We start from the raw sequence: 14,780 nt of genomic DNA on the forward strand, positions 1-14,780 counted from the left end.
CTTCTAACGCGAAGGGGTACGGACTAGGCAACGTACTAAAATCACCCACAGGTAATATAGTTAGACAGTCTATCAGATCTGCAAAATTGACTAACAATGAGGCCGAGTATGAGGAAATGATTGCAAGTCTCGAACTAGCTAAAAGTTTGGGAGCGGAGGTCATAGAGGCTAAGTGTGATTTCCTCCTCATGGTAAACCAAGTTAACGGGACTTTTGAAGTTCGAGAAGACCGAATGCAGAGGTACTTAGATAAACTACATGTGACTCTACATTTTTTTAAGCGGTAATGTTTTTTTAAATAGCTAGAATGGACAAGCCATTCCTACAGATTGACATAAATAAAAATGAAACATACATCAGAGAAGGGTTTCTCCTATTACAATTGAAAGCTTTCAAAAATAAGGACTAAGTTCAATGCTTAGTACCACCAAAAGGATTCATTCAGCCGGGGTCGAATATGAAGGTGTTCTTTCGCACCCGAATTCTAAAGTTTGGACGAATCCTTGTATCATTCTCCAATATGGCTATAATCTTCCTTGGTAAGCTTATAATGTCATTGAAGAAAGCATTGATCTTATCATGTTCAGTAAGATTGGCTAGAAGGTCAGCTGGAATATTTCCTTCCCTCAATATGTGATTAAATTGGAAGGAACCATGAGCTAACATAGAATGAATATCATCAATAAAATCCTTGATCTCCCAGGAGGCGCATATGTCATTTTTGATCATTTTGATCAAAATCAAAGAGTCAGATTCAATTTCTAGAGTATTGAAGCCATGATCGATGCACCATATCAATCCCGTTTTAATAGCTTGTGCCTCTGCATAATTGTTGGTGGTAACACCTAGATAAGAAGAGAAAGCTATGATCAATTGGCCGAGGTGATCTCTTAGAATTCCCCCACACCCAGCACTACCGGGATTTCCTTTGAAACAACCATCCACATTTAGCTTGAAAACCTCATCAGTTGGCTTATCCCAACTTACTGGAGTGATGGCCAATTGAGGTTTGAGTCTTTCCACCATATAACAAATACTAGGAAATGAAGAGAAAAAGTTTAGTGAAGGAAATTGGGTGGAGAGAATCAACTGCATTAGGTAGGGGATTTGATGAATGATGCTATTGGGAGATCTTCTGAAGCCTTCAATTTTATAGGTTCATTTATATTTTCAAATTTCCCAGCATATCACAGAAGGAAAACACTGCATGATCAGTTCATGAACCTTGTTTGGAGATTTAAGAAGCCACCGCCTCATGAGTTTTGTTCTGATGTTGTCTGTATTAGGCATTGACAGTCCACATGCATCTTGAAAATACTTCCATACTAACCCAGCAGCTTGCCCTTAACTGAATAAGTGGTTAACATCTTCCTCCTTAGCATTATAGCAACAATAGCATTTTGATTAACCATGCACCCCAAATCTAGTTAGAGAATCATCTGTATCCAGCTTGCCATTCAATAGTTTGAGCATGTGAAAAGACACTTTGAATGGTAATTTTTTGTGCCAAATCTTAGACGGTGTCAGTGATGAGCCTTTGGATTTCCTGCGAGTACTCCAAGCTGACCTGGAAGAAAAAACTCTCATGTGATCAGGAGTCCTAACAGGTTGGTCTTGCTTATCAGTAGAAAACTTAATGGAAAGAATGTGTGGAATTAGATTTACAGGCAGATTAGCATGTAGCTTATCCAAGTTCCACTGGCTATTAGAAAAGAATTCAAATACTCTTACTTTCTTATACTTGTTCCTCTGATGAATCACATTCGTTAAGGCACCTTTATTAGACCAGTTATCCCACCAAAAGGACAAGTTACCCTTTCCAACTTTCCATAAGATATATTGTTCACAATCTTTTTTGGCATCCATAAGTCTTCTCTAAATGTGCGATTGATTGTAATTTTTCTTTTTCGCAACTGAGTGAACTCTTTTACAATACTTAGCTTCCAAAAATACGGAGAGGAGAGATTTTGGGTTCTAAAATTCTACCATGCTTTAGCAGCGAATGTAGTGCAAATGTCATGCAATGATATGAACCCAACACCCCCCTCATTTTTAGGAAAGCAAAGATTTTTTCAAGAAAATCAGTGATATTGCCTCTTGCCATCAGATGAACACCAGAAAAAACTAGCAAGAGATTTATCAATATGATTAAAAATAGTCTTAGGGGGATAGACTACATAGATGATATGCAAAGGCATAGAATGCAAGACGAACTTAATGAGAATAGCTTTTCCACCTACTGTCAATAATTTTCCTAACCATCCCCGAGTTCTATTGACTATCTTAGAAATCATGGAACCAAAATAACACACTTTCTTTCTCCTAAGGAATATAGGACACCCTAAGTACTTGAAGGGAAATAAGGAATGGAAAAAACCAGTGAGTATTTTGATATCCTCAACAACATAAACATGAGTTTTAGTAGAAAATAAAAAGGTTGATTTCTTCTTGTTGACCATTTGACCAAAAACTTGTTCATAAGTATCCAAGTTTTTTATCATCATAGCAATTGAGAGGAGATCTCCATATGAAAAAAGAATAGTATCATCAACAAATGTGAGGTTATTAATAAGAGGACTGCCCCTATGCAGGGAATACAGAATGAAATTGTCCTAAAATAACTGGTCCATTAAGTTAGATAATAATTCATCCCCAATAACAAATAAGGAAGGTGACAAAGGGTCACCTTGCTTTAGCCCCTAGAGGATTTGAAAAAGTCGTGCCAAACTCCATTTATAATAATGGAATATCAGTTGTTGGAGACCACTCTAGCAATCATATCAATCCAAATCTCGTAGAATCCCAATTGTCTCATAACCTGGCAAATAAAGTCCTAAGGTACCCTATCAAAGACCTAGGCCATATCCAGTTTGAAGACCACATTGCCATTCACATTAGGCATGTAATATTGTGAACCATCTCCTAAGTGAGCATAACATTACCTGAAATAGATCTACCCTTGAGAAATCCCGTCTGATTAGGAGAAATAATCTTGCTCATGATAAGAGCTAACCTACTATTAAGCAACTTAGAAATAATTTTCGAAGTAAAATTGCTTAAACTAATAGGTCTAAAATCCGTGAATTCTTGTGGGTTGTCTATTTTGGAGATCAAGACCAAATTGGTGTGTGTAAAAGACCTAGGGAGATGATTACCAAAAAAAGAAATTCAGAATAACCATGTAAAGGTCAGATGAGATTATGTTCCAATACTGGTGAAAAAACTTTCCAGATATACCATCTGGACCGGGGGAACTAGTACTACTCATGGAGAATACAATATGTTTGAGCTCCTCCATAGTAGGTATATCTCCTAGCATCCTGTTATCTTCCTCATCAACCAATCTAGGAAGTCTCCTAAGAATTGAGAAATCCCTGCAAGTGGTTTCTTGGGAGAACTGATGCACAAAGAACTATATAGCTTCAGTAGCTATATCCCCACTATTCTCTAGCCATGAGCCATATTTCTTTCTAATTCTTGTCAATTGAAGTTTTTTCCTTCTGGAGTTAATTACTGAGCGGAAGAACCTGGTGTTGTTTTCTCCATATGTGTACCACTTCAATCCGGCCTTTTGTCTCCAAAAAGATTCCTCATTGTTGATGTGCCTAATTATATGGGCATTCATATTGTTATATTCCATTATGTTAGACTCTGAGTTGTCAATCAAGCAATTCTGTTATAATTCCTCAAGCTTAGACTGTAGCTCTTTGTTCTTGTCAAAAATATTGCCAATAGTATTGTTCGACCAATAAGAGAGCCTTTTGCAAACATTTTTAAGCTTGAAGTAAAATTTCCACATGGGACCTCCCTCCACTTGAATTTTCCAAGCATCTTCAACTACTTGCATGAATCCCTGTTGTTTAGTCCAAAAATCCAGAAATCTGAAGTATTTTTTGGGTTCAGTTTGAGGATTAGAGATGGAAATAAGCAATGGCGAATGGTCAGAGCTAGTTCTAACAAGATTTTCAATAGAGGTTTCTGCAAAAGCTTGGATCCATTCAGAGTTGGCAAGAGCTCTGTCTAGTCTTGCCCAAATTCTCCTTCTAGGTTCACATCCATTACACCATGTGAAAGGAGAGCAAGAATAGCCCAAATCAATTAGTCCACTATCCAAGATGCAATTGATAAATGCCATGCTCTTAGATATATTGTGAGCAACACCTCCTTTATTCTCCTCTAGATCAATAATAAAATTAAAATCCCCTACTACCATCCAAGGAGAGGTGTTCCCTTCAGCAAAGTTCTTAATATTATCCCATAACTCTTCCCTTAAATGAACGTGGCACTTAGCGTATACTATTGTAATGTACATGATGTCCCCATTATTGTTGATTGAGCAAGTAACATATTGATCCAAATCTTCAATAATAGTGCAACTAATAGCCATATCACTAAAGAGCCAGATTTTGTTATTAGAGTTGGCATGAGCAAAATCGAAACCCAACCTTCTTCTAAATCTGTCCAACTTAGATCTTTTACAAAAGGTTCCATAAATACAATGAAGCTAAAGTTGTGAGCTCTTTTGAGTTGCATTAATCTGTCAAAGGCACCCTGTGATTTGATGCCTCTAATATTCCATATTAGCGACTTAATCATTAAAAAGATAGTGATAATTCATCATTGTTCTGTGAATATTTCACAGAAGGAATACCTTTGCCTCTTCTTCCTCTTCTGTCACCTCTAGTTGATAGTCCACCTCTCCTAGATTCGAGGCCCCTAGGAGACAAATGATGTTTTTCAGAGATATCCCCAGATGCTTGATCTATTTCATTGTGTGTTGAGAAGCAAAAACTTCAGCTGGTTTGGTGACATTGTCATCACTATAGACTGAAAAGTTATCTGAACTATCATCATTGGATAGCACTTGATCTTCAATTCTTTCATAGTCATCTTCAGTATCACTGACTATTTCATTCTCATACTCACCAATTCCTGATTCTTTACAGGATGCAACAAATTGAGAACCAACAGTGATTTCACTTTCGTAGTCTGTTTCATCATTGGCATCGGTAAAGGGTTGTCCAACTTTTAGATTATTGGGGTTATGGTCCGGTGGAGGATCTGGTCATTCTTGGGATGGATGATTCTCATTAGAGGCTTCAACCCATATAGGTTGAGTGTTGTCTAGTTGAGGAGGTACCTGTTGAGCATATTTTGGGAATTTAGCAATTGTGGTGGATTGGCTTTGGTTTTTGATAGGGCTGAGGATAACTGTTATGTTTATTGTTGATTGGGGAGGTTTGTTGTAATCAGAAGGGCGATCAATGTGTTTACAGATAGATGATTGAGGCTGTGAGTTTGTAATTTGTGGGAAGCGTGACTTTGGAATAGACTCTAGTTGACTGACATTTCCTTGTGGAGCATGTTTTGGTTCATTGAGTTGGGTATTGGAAGAACTGGGTTGGGATGAATTCTGATGATCTTTCCACTGGACTTTCTTCTTCTTTCCTCTCTTTTGATTTAGCATCTGTTGTGTTTGAGCCATATGTTCAGACTGTTTAGCTTTACTCTGATTTTGTGTTAACAAGCTGTTAGTTTGCTGGTGAGTATGCATGTTTTCAGTCTGTATAGCCTGATTATCTTGTCCTCTTTCCAGCTGTTCTATTAGAATATTGCTTTGGAGGTTGCCATTTTGATCCTTTTGCAGAGATTGCCCATTGCAAGCACACCTATTAGTAGCATGTTGACCATTTCTTCTAGACTTTCTTTGAACTTTCCATTCATCGTTATCCATTTCTTTGCTGGAGATATCGTGAGCCTTAAATTCTTCATCTCTCTTTTTGTTTCTACAAGAATTTTGATCATGTTCTTGCATAGAACAATATAGGCAGTATGAAGGAGCTCCCTCAAATTCGATATCTAGCCAATAACCATCCTAAGCATTAGTGACTAGCCTATTGAATCCCACCCAAATTTGATCTTGCTTAGGTTTTAGAAAATCAATTTTGACTTTCAGCTTTGCCACATTACCTCTAGACTTCGAATAAGTAGCCATGTCTGGAGCCATAGCAGTTTCGATGGAGCTAACCATCCTAGACAATATATCCCATCTAAACAAATGCCATGGTAGTTGAAGAATCAAAATCCAAACAGGAGCTAAGGTTGTTTCATTTTTAGGGACAAAATCAGGAGTCCACCTAATTATCTTCATAATATAAGGACCAAGGGTAATGAAGGGCTTGAAATAGATATGATAGAAATCAGCTTCATTAGAAAAATCGATGTACACATGGATGGGGTCGTAATAGGCAATCTTGACAGTACCTTTCAAAGGTACATGACTGATGAATAATTTCCTGACTTCCTCCATGTTTGGCTTTCCTCTAAGAAACTTCCCAACAATAGTAAGCTTACAATCCTCGGCTAGATTAACAAAGTAATCCTCGGCAGTAAAATAAACCGTTGGCTTACCCATGTGAGTTCCATGCTTAATATCAACAGGTTGTTTCCCCATGGAGCTGCTAGCAAGAGTCACAGAGATAGAAAAGGCAAATGATGGTTTGGAAACAGAGGTGGGTGGCCATGATGGAGCCTTTTGATTGATTGTGGCTGTGGGATATGGGTTATTGTTTGGAGTGTTCTGCTCAGTCTGCTGAAGATTAGAACTAGCATTTTGCATAACATTGTTAGCACGACTAGCTCTATGAGGTGGGTCAAAATTAGAAGAAACATTTATAGGCGTGGGTAGCGATGTGGTGCTCTGAACCGGAAGAGATGCCCTTTGGTCTTGTAAAGTGCAAAGATCCGTTGGGAGATTTGTCTATGTTAGAACATTGGAAATTCCAGTGTGATTCTCCTTATTTTTGAGATCTATGATAGTATTATTATGTTGAGATACAGAAGATAGGTGATTATTGGCCTGATTTTGGGTGTTGATCGGTGGTGAAGTGTTAAGGGGAGAAGTAGCTCTTATGCTAGGTGAGGTGGATTGAGTGGTTGTCAAGTTCTCATTGGTTGATTGTGGTGGTGGATCTGGTGGTGCAGGGGGTGGGGGCTGTGGGACCACAGGTGGTCCATTGGGATCTCTTGAATGCATTTAGAGAGAGGCTAGAGAGAACTTTTGACAGGTGACTCTACATCAATTTAAGGAATGGACCATGCAACATGTACCTCGAGAATAGAACAGCGAGGCCAACGCTCTTGCAAACTTAGGTTCGTCGGTCGAGGACGACGAACTCAACTCGTGGATTGTCGTACAACTTATGAGATCGGTAACTGAAGAAGGTCACGCCGAGATAAACTCCACGAGTTTAACCTGGGATTGGAGAAACAAGTACATAGAGTACTTAAAGAATGGGAAGCTTCCATCGAATCCAAAGGAGTCGAGAACTCTGCGCACAAAGGCGTCACGACTCACTTTGTCTGAAGACGGAACGCTGTTTAGAAGGACGTTCGATGGACCGTTGGCAATATATTTGGGACTGAGGGATACTAACTACATCCTACGAGAAGTTCACGAGGGCACTTGTGGAAATTATTCCGGTGTCGAATCGCTGGTCCACAAAGTAATCCGAGCACGGTACTATTGGACCATTATGGGGAAGGATGCAAGGGAGTTCGTTCGCAAATGCGACAAATGCTAAAGGCATGCACCTATGATTCATCAACCCGGGGAGCTACTCCACTCGATCCTCTCCCCATTGCACTTCATAAAATGGGGAATGGACATCGTTGGCCCTCTCCCGTCGGCCCCAGGTAAAGTTCAGTTTATTTTGTTTATGACTGATTATTTCTCTAAATGGGTTGAAGCACAGGCTTTTGAGAAAGTCAGAGAAAAAGAAGTCATAGACTTAATTTGGGACCACATCATATGTCGATTCGGGATGCCCTCCGAGATTGTATGTGATAATGGAAAATAATTCATTCGCAGCAAAGTAACTAAATTTCTTGAGGATCACAAGATCAGAAGGATCCTATCAACACCTTATCATCCCAGCGGGAACGGACAAGCTGAATCGACCAACAAAACCATTATCCAAAATCTTAAGAAGAGATTGACCGACGCCAAAAAAAATGAAGAAAAATACTACCTGAGGTTCTATGGGCATACCGCACAACATCAAAATCCAGTACCGGAGCAACACCGTTCTCGTTAGTTTACGATGCCGAAGCTCTGATCCCGGTCGAGGTCGGAGAACCTAGCATCAGGTTTTGATATGCAACAGAGGAGTCAAATAACGAGCATGTATACGAGCCTAGAATTGTTGGACGAAAGACGCGAAGCCACTCTCGTCCGATTGGCCGCCCAAAAGAAGGAAAACTAGGTCCGAACTGGGAAGGACCGTACCAGATTCTCGAAATTATCGGAAAAGGATCCTACAAGCTCGGCACGATAAATGGCGAACAACTGCCGAGCAATTGGAACGTATCACACCTAAAACGATACTATTGTTAAGGTACGACCCTTTTCGTTTTCATTTATATTTTAATCTAACCCTTGCAGGTGTTCGACCAGAAACAGTGAGAGATTCTTCGACACGAAGCCTTTAGGTCTGAAAGCACGCGTTGCACTCTTTTTTTCTTAGACCGGTTTTGTCCCAAATGGATTTTCCGGTGAGGTTTTTAATGAGGCAACCATTGATCGTGCTAACTTAGAATAATTTAACAGTTCCCGAGGTTTCCTTACAATCAACCTCGAACACTGGGGGCATTGCCCTTGAATGTCAACTTTGATACGAGGAAGTTACTTCATGGCACCAGGGTCTCGATAGGAAAATTTTGTAAGGGCCAAACGGTCAAGTGAATCGTGCCCGCATAGTTTGTTCGAGCCCTGGCACAAAACATGTACGCATGTATAATTATTTATAAAGAAAAGTATTTTTCTTTACCATTCCATACCCTCAACCTATTATGTAAACAGGCTTAAGGGCCGACTATAACCAGAGTTCGGATAATTACCCCCATGCTCGGGGACTGTCGTCCGAAAAATAAATGAGATCGAATTATTAAAACTTCGAGATCATAAGACCTTTTAGGTAACCCTCGATCTTTATAGGCCACGGCCAATCCACTCGGGGACTAACTCTTCGAGCAAGCTCGAAGTAGAATGGGAAAATAAGCCCAAGGGGCAAATCCCGAACTAAAGAGGCAATGGCCGAATTAACACGGATCGGAGATGTCCGAATTCCGTAACATGCCTTCGAATTCTTTCATAAACCGGTTAAAAAAGGCTGCCCCCGAAAAAAATCATAAAAGGCTTCGATAATATCAAGCCTTAAAAACTCTAATGAGTACAAAATTGTTCGAACTCTTGAACGATTTCTTATTTGGAGCCATGGCATTACGAGTTTTTTGCAAATACAAATGATTAAAAACTTTTTCATGCCAAAAAGGGGAGAAATCCATAAACAACCTTTCTTGCAAAAGCCTAAGGGCTACATTACTTCGAGTTCGATCAAGCACTCACTCGATGGAAAAACCTAAGGGCTGTACTAGTTCGGTTCTAATCAAATTATCTAAACCTCGGACACAATTTTATGCTAAGGCATTTACGACCTTTGTAAAATACATAAAAGTGAAGGAAAAACACAAGAATCAAAAAGCAAGAAAAGCCTTATATATATATATATTCAAAAGTTTTTTACAAAAGGCCGAATCGGCCCCAGAAAAGATACAAAAGAAAAACAAGAAACCTAATATCCTAAGTGGCTTGGTCTTCATCGGAGGCTACGTCCTCAGGATTTTATCCGTCCTCAGATTCGCTCGAGCTCTCGGAGTCTTCCTCAGGGAAGGCCAGCCTTCGGGCCCCGGTTTCCTCCACCTTAGCATTTTCAATTTCGGCTGCAACATCGAAGCCCTGAGCACTAACCTCCTCGAGAGCTTTCCTTCGAGCCTGCCATTTAGCATGTTTGACCATGCTATTTGCCTTGGCCTAGTTGACCTAAACATCGATCCTGAACTGGGCCACTTTAGCATCAACTCTTTTATTGGCCTCGGCCACCTCAGATCTGGCCAATTCGAGTTCATCGGCCAAGCATGCCTTATCAGAAGTGGCCAAATCCAATCGATGCTGAAGCTCCTTAATCTTCTCGATCTGCACCGAGGCATTTTCTTCTACAACCCGAAGCTGGGTCTCAGCCAACTCTAATTGCGCTTGGACGGCCTCTTTTTTCGAGGCAAGGACGTCCATATTTTCTTTGAATTTTTCCACCTCGGCCAGTAGCTCATCTACCTGCGAATTGAGCCGTCGAATCTGTTTTAGCCTCTGTCAAACCTGCAGAATCAGATCGTTAGTGGTTATCTCCAATTCATCTTCAATATCGTGAAGAATTCGGAATACCTGCTCAGCCATTTCCTCGTGTTCATCTCGAGCTGTTGCCAAATCTGCCCGAAGCTTCTCACTAAGAAGTTTGTTGGAGTCACACTTCTCAGTGAGGTTCCGAACTCCGGCCCCATGCTCCTCCCAGATTCAGAGAAAAGCCTCGTGATGCAACACCGAAGCCTACAAACATGGAAAAAGATGTTAGAATTGTCTATAACTCTAAGTGTAAAAGAAATGGCAAAGATACCATCGAAGTTACCCGATTCAGAGCATGTTAAGCCTCGTTAAAAAGGAAAGAGGGTCCTACCGCATTCATCACGATTTGATTCTCTTCGGTCACTAAGGACCGAAGGTAACTAACAATCCCCACAGGGGAGAGAAATTTCGGGCATCCTCCGGGACAGAGAGCACTACTTCCGCTTACGATCGAGATTAACACTCGGGGCCGGGAATCGGTCCACCAGTTTTGAAACCGATGAAGTCCCGGTAGAGACTGACCATGATGCTTTTTTCGGCACTGGTAATCTGCCGGACCCGATAATCTTCTCTGAGGCAGCTGACTCGAGCCCATCCAGTTAGTCATGGATGTCAGTCGACTCCTGAATACCGTTGTAAGATCGACCTTCCAACATGTTGGCCTCACGAATTATAGCATTCAAAATCTGAGGGGATCCGCTAATGTCAATTACCCCGAGCTCGTCCCTCGAGATATCTTCTGCTGCCTGAGAAGTCTTGCCCTTGGTCTCCCCCTCAACTATCTCAGCTCAAGATGAGATAATCTCTGCTTTTCCTTGTTCAGAAATTATGGCCAGAGTTCCCTTATCTACCTCCGCCGATTTGGAGGATTGTTGTATCACAACATTAACACATATACATGCTAATTCCTCTTCTCCTTCTTTGGGCTCATCCCTTAATCGGTGGATCGAATCCGGAGGCATGATACCAGAGCTCTCCTTGGGCTTGTGAGATTTCTTTGCCGGTTTTTCTTTTCCGAGACCAGGGAACTCGATGCATCTTTTATCTTCTTCTCTTTGACCTGCTTCGGGGTAGGGACCTCTTCATCACTAGATGGGGGCCTCATGGAAACATCCTTCCCAAGTCCTACAAAGGAAAAAAGGGGGTAAGCAAGCGAAGAAGAACAAATGACAAACAAACTAAGAAAGAGACTTACCATGACTGCGGGCCTCCTATTGACCCTTTGATAGTTCCACCCAAGCACGCTCGGAGTACGGTCTCTGCAACACCAAACCTTCAACCCATTGTTTAAGACCCGGAATCGGTTCCGGCATCCGAGCCACGACTGTAACAAAAAAGAAAAAGTGGATCAAGAAAATGAAAGACAATCACAAATTAAAGCGCTCGAAGGGAAATAAGTACTCACGGTTCATATTCCATTTCTCAGGAAATGGCATATCATCGACAGGGATCAGGTCTGAGGTTTTAACTCGAACAAATCGACTCATCCAGTCCTGATCACGAGTCTCGTCTATACTCGAGAACTGCACTTTGGTGGCTCAGCGAGCAAGCTTGATTAACCCTCCTCGATAGAGTCGGGGACTATAAAGGCGCATAAGGTGATCGAGGGTGAAAAGACACCCCTCGATTTTACTTGAGAAGAATCGAAGAAGAATCACGATTCTCCAAAAGGAAGGGTGGATTTGGCCAAGGATCACGTCGTATCTCATGTAAAAGGCGGCGATGACAGGGTCTAATGAACCCAGCGTGAAAGGATAAGTATAAACACTTAACTTCCATGTGGGTAGTAATTGATTCTTTAGGTGATGGGACTACCACGTGCTTGTCGCCCCAGTTGTATTCCTGTTTTACTTTATCGAGAATTTTATCGGTGATTGAACACTGGTACCTCGAGATCGGCTCACATTGGCCCGGTACCGAATAAGGTTTTTCAACCTTAAAATCGATGAAAGTTGAGCACCCTACCGGAATGAATTCCTCAGGGCGAGGCTCCGCCGCATCCTCGCCGCCGGCGGGTCGTGATGAAGAAACGACCTCTTTTTGCGGCACCGTTTTGGAGGTTTTCGCCATTGATGAACAAAGGGAACGAGAATTAGGGTTGTATACGATGTAAAATGTATGAAGCAAAGGGATTTTTTGAAGAAGATGCAAGAGTAGAGAAAAAGCTTTTGAGTGAAAAGCTTGGATGAGGATGAAAGTGTGAATATTTATAGCCTAGTGATGACGGTTCAAAACCGGAAGTGGCCGACCAACGACTGACAAGCATTTAATGCCTGGGTAAATGAACCGACGGGACGTTTGTTACATACGTCATAATTGGGCTCGTCGCTGACATCATCATCCACCAAGCCGGAGTCCAAAAATTCATATCGTTTCTCATCATCTTCTTTCCGAGAAACGAGGGGACTATCTGTATACGGTTAAAACTGAGTTTTGCCCTTTGTATGATTTATCGAGATTGGAACATAATGGTCCAAGGTTCATCATTGTAATATCGAGCCATGATGCGAAGAATATGTTGTCGAGCTCGAGACCCAGAGACCGATCAAGATCGAGGTCTGCCAAGATCGAGCTCGAAGACCTAGAGACCGATCAAGATCAAGAACGGCCAAGATCGAGATCGGCCAGGATCAAGATCGATCCAAGAAACAAAAAAGCCGTTACAGCCGCAATTAGGGGGAGAATCTCGGCGAAAATCACAACACGTAGCAAGAAGAGGCCGATTAATTAGCCTATCATGAGAGTCCTTACTGTATTTAGAATTGTATCAAGAGTAAGACTCCCCTACTATATAAAATGGGGTCTAATCATTTGTAAAGGGGATCGGGGACAGTAAAAAAAACAATATACTACTCTTTTCTCTAGGTTCTCAATACTCTGCTTATATTTCTTTTGTTGTTTTATTTGGTTCGAGGGCCCAAGCTACACATCTCATTTGGTTTGCTTTTATTTTTCTTTACAGTCAATTTCAATATCAATTTGCATATTTTCTCAGTTTATGCCAAGTAAAATCACGTGTTCTTAAAACCACGTATAAATTCAATTGTTATCTGTTTTTAGGGTAAACAAGAATATCTTCGTTAAATTTCTTTATTTTGAGTAAACACTTGAGTGTGAAAGTATTTTCCAAAGAACTACTTTATGAGGAGACGATATGAAATGGATGACAACTTTAGATTCCTGGAAAATAAGCGAAAAGGAAGCAAGAGATGGGAAAGAACGATCTGATTAAACCAACGGTTGTCATATTCACTATTAATACGAGTCTAAGAGTATCTTTATTATGATCTTAAGGATCTTAGTTATGGCAATTATAGACAAGTTGTTATAGCTAAATCCAAAAAATATATTGTAGTATATTAAATTAGTTTCTTATAAAGTAATAGTAGTATACTAAATCTGCATGCATTTCATAAAAGCAGTGGATTTTATGCCTAAATTGTGTCCGCTAGTGACACTTATATAGTAGGAAGAAAAATGAGACATTTCAAAGTTGAAATGAGGCACCAATTGTTTTTTTGTTTCGTCATTTTCTTGCTCTTTGACTCCACATATGAGCAGCTATTAAGTTGGAGAGAAGAGAGATTGGCTTTAATTCAATTGAGATCTTCTTTAGGATTAAGAGCCAAAGAATGGCCAATAAAGGCTAATCCATGTACAAATTGGAGAGGTATTAGTTGCAAGAATGGCCGAGTCACTGAAATCAACATCTCTGGTTTCAAACGTACTAGAATTGGAGAACAAAATCCTCAATTCTTGATTGATGCTCTTCAAAATTTGACCTTTTTGGAGTCATTTAATGCATCAAATTTTGCACTACCGGGTTCTATTCCAGAATGGTTTGGTTATAGAGTTGCATCTTCTTTACAAATTCTTGATCTTAGGTTCTGTTCAATTACTGGTCTTATTCCATTAAGTTTTGGAAATTTGAGGAAATTAACCATTTTATATTTGTCCAATAATGGCCTTACTGGGACAGTGCCATTGAGTTTGGGTCGGTTGTCGAGTCTAGCAGTTCTTGATCTTTCACAGAATTCGCTTTTTGGGTCGATTCCCACATCAATTGGGTCTCTTAGGAACCTTATTTTGCTTGATATGTCCCAAATAATTTGTCTGGGGCTATTCCTCCTGCCATTTGGACTTTACCTAAGTTGCAAATCTTGAATCTTTCTAATAATAATTTCTCTTCTTATTAATGAATTGTCAAATTTACATTTGTTATGATATAGGTGGGACGTCCCTTTCATTTCTGAAAATTCCTCTCGGCCTAGTGGGTTGGAATTGGTATGTATTGTTCGTCTGATTTACGCAAATAGTATTTCTTTTGTAGGTCAATATGTTGATTTTGTTCCCATTTTACCTAGTTGTGTAAATATAGTCATGACAAATTATCCTTCTCGGACAATATTAGATTCGATTCTAATGTTTGCTCATACAATTTTAATTTTAGTTTGGTCACAAAACATTAGATTGTGATCTGATGCTGGCAATAATGACTTACAAAATTTTTGACAACTGTCTAATATTTTCTTATAAAATTTTA

General features: G+C 40.2%; 4 protein-coding genes across 4 annotated transcripts; 1 reads left to right on the forward strand and 3 right to left on the reverse strand.

The window, feature by feature from the left end:
• Positions 1-441: 441 nt before the first annotated feature.
• LOC138899695 (uncharacterized) lies at positions 442-1,026 on the reverse strand. The gene has a single exon (XM_070186378.1). It carries the CDS (start codon positions 1,024-1,026, stop codon positions 442-444), a length of 585 nt encoding a protein of 194 aa, XP_070042479.1.
• Positions 1,027-3,676: 2,650 nt separating this feature from the next.
• Positions 3,677-4,387, reverse strand: LOC138899696 (uncharacterized). Its single transcript, XM_070186379.1, has one exon. The coding sequence runs from the start codon at positions 4,385-4,387 to the stop codon at positions 3,677-3,679; it is 711 nt and encodes a 236-aa protein (XP_070042480.1).
• Positions 4,388-9,880: 5,493 nt separating this feature from the next.
• Positions 9,881-11,724, reverse strand: LOC138899697 (uncharacterized). The gene is made up of 5 exons (XM_070186380.1): positions 11,643-11,724; positions 11,457-11,561; positions 11,205-11,362; positions 10,280-10,399; positions 9,881-10,171 (listed from the first exon to the last, which is right to left on the reverse strand). The coding sequence occupies exons 1-5, from the start codon at positions 11,722-11,724 to the stop codon at positions 9,881-9,883; spliced, it is 756 nt and encodes a 251-aa protein (XP_070042481.1).
• A 1,990-nt stretch (positions 11,725-13,714) lies between these two features.
• On the forward strand, positions 13,715-14,431 carry LOC108942911 (probable LRR receptor-like serine/threonine-protein kinase At2g16250). The gene has a single exon (XM_018766417.3). The coding sequence runs from the start codon at positions 13,715-13,717 to the stop codon at positions 14,399-14,401; it is 687 nt and encodes a 228-aa protein (XP_018621933.2). The 3' UTR covers positions 14,402-14,431.
• Positions 14,432-14,780: the final 349 nt, after the last annotated feature.

The sequence above is a fragment of the Nicotiana tomentosiformis genome, chromosome 10, assembly GCF_000390325.3.
Source record: "Nicotiana tomentosiformis chromosome 10, ASM39032v3, whole genome shotgun sequence".
Taxonomy (NCBI): Eukaryota; Viridiplantae; Streptophyta; class Magnoliopsida; order Solanales; family Solanaceae; genus Nicotiana; species Nicotiana tomentosiformis.

What these genes read in the sequence shown, in the direction of transcription:
- LOC138899695 (XM_070186378.1), bottom strand. Translation starts at nt 1,026, where the DNA reads ATGGTGGAAAGACTCAAACCTCAATTGGCCATCACTCCAGTAAGTTGG.
- LOC138899696 (XM_070186379.1), bottom strand. Translation starts at nt 4,387, where the DNA reads ATGGCTATTAGTTGCACTATTATTGAAGATTTGGATCAATATGTTACT.
- LOC138899697 (XM_070186380.1), bottom strand. Translation starts at nt 11,724, where the DNA reads ATGAGTCGATTTGTTCGAGTTAAAACCTCAGACCTGATCCCTGTCGAT. An exon ending in TGAGAAATGGAATATGAACC is followed by an intron (nt 11,562 to 11,642) that starts GTGAGTACTTAT and finishes TTTTTGTTACAG; the next exon opens with TCGTGGCTCGGATGCCGGAA. An exon ending in TTGGGTGGAACTATCAAAGG is followed by an intron (nt 11,363 to 11,456) that starts GTCAATAGGAGG and finishes TTTCCTTTGTAG; the next exon opens with GACTTGGGAAGGATGTTTCC.
- LOC108942911 (XM_018766417.3), top strand. Translation starts at nt 13,715, where the DNA reads ATGAGACATTTCAAAGTTGAAATGAGGCACCAATTGTTTTTTTGTTTC.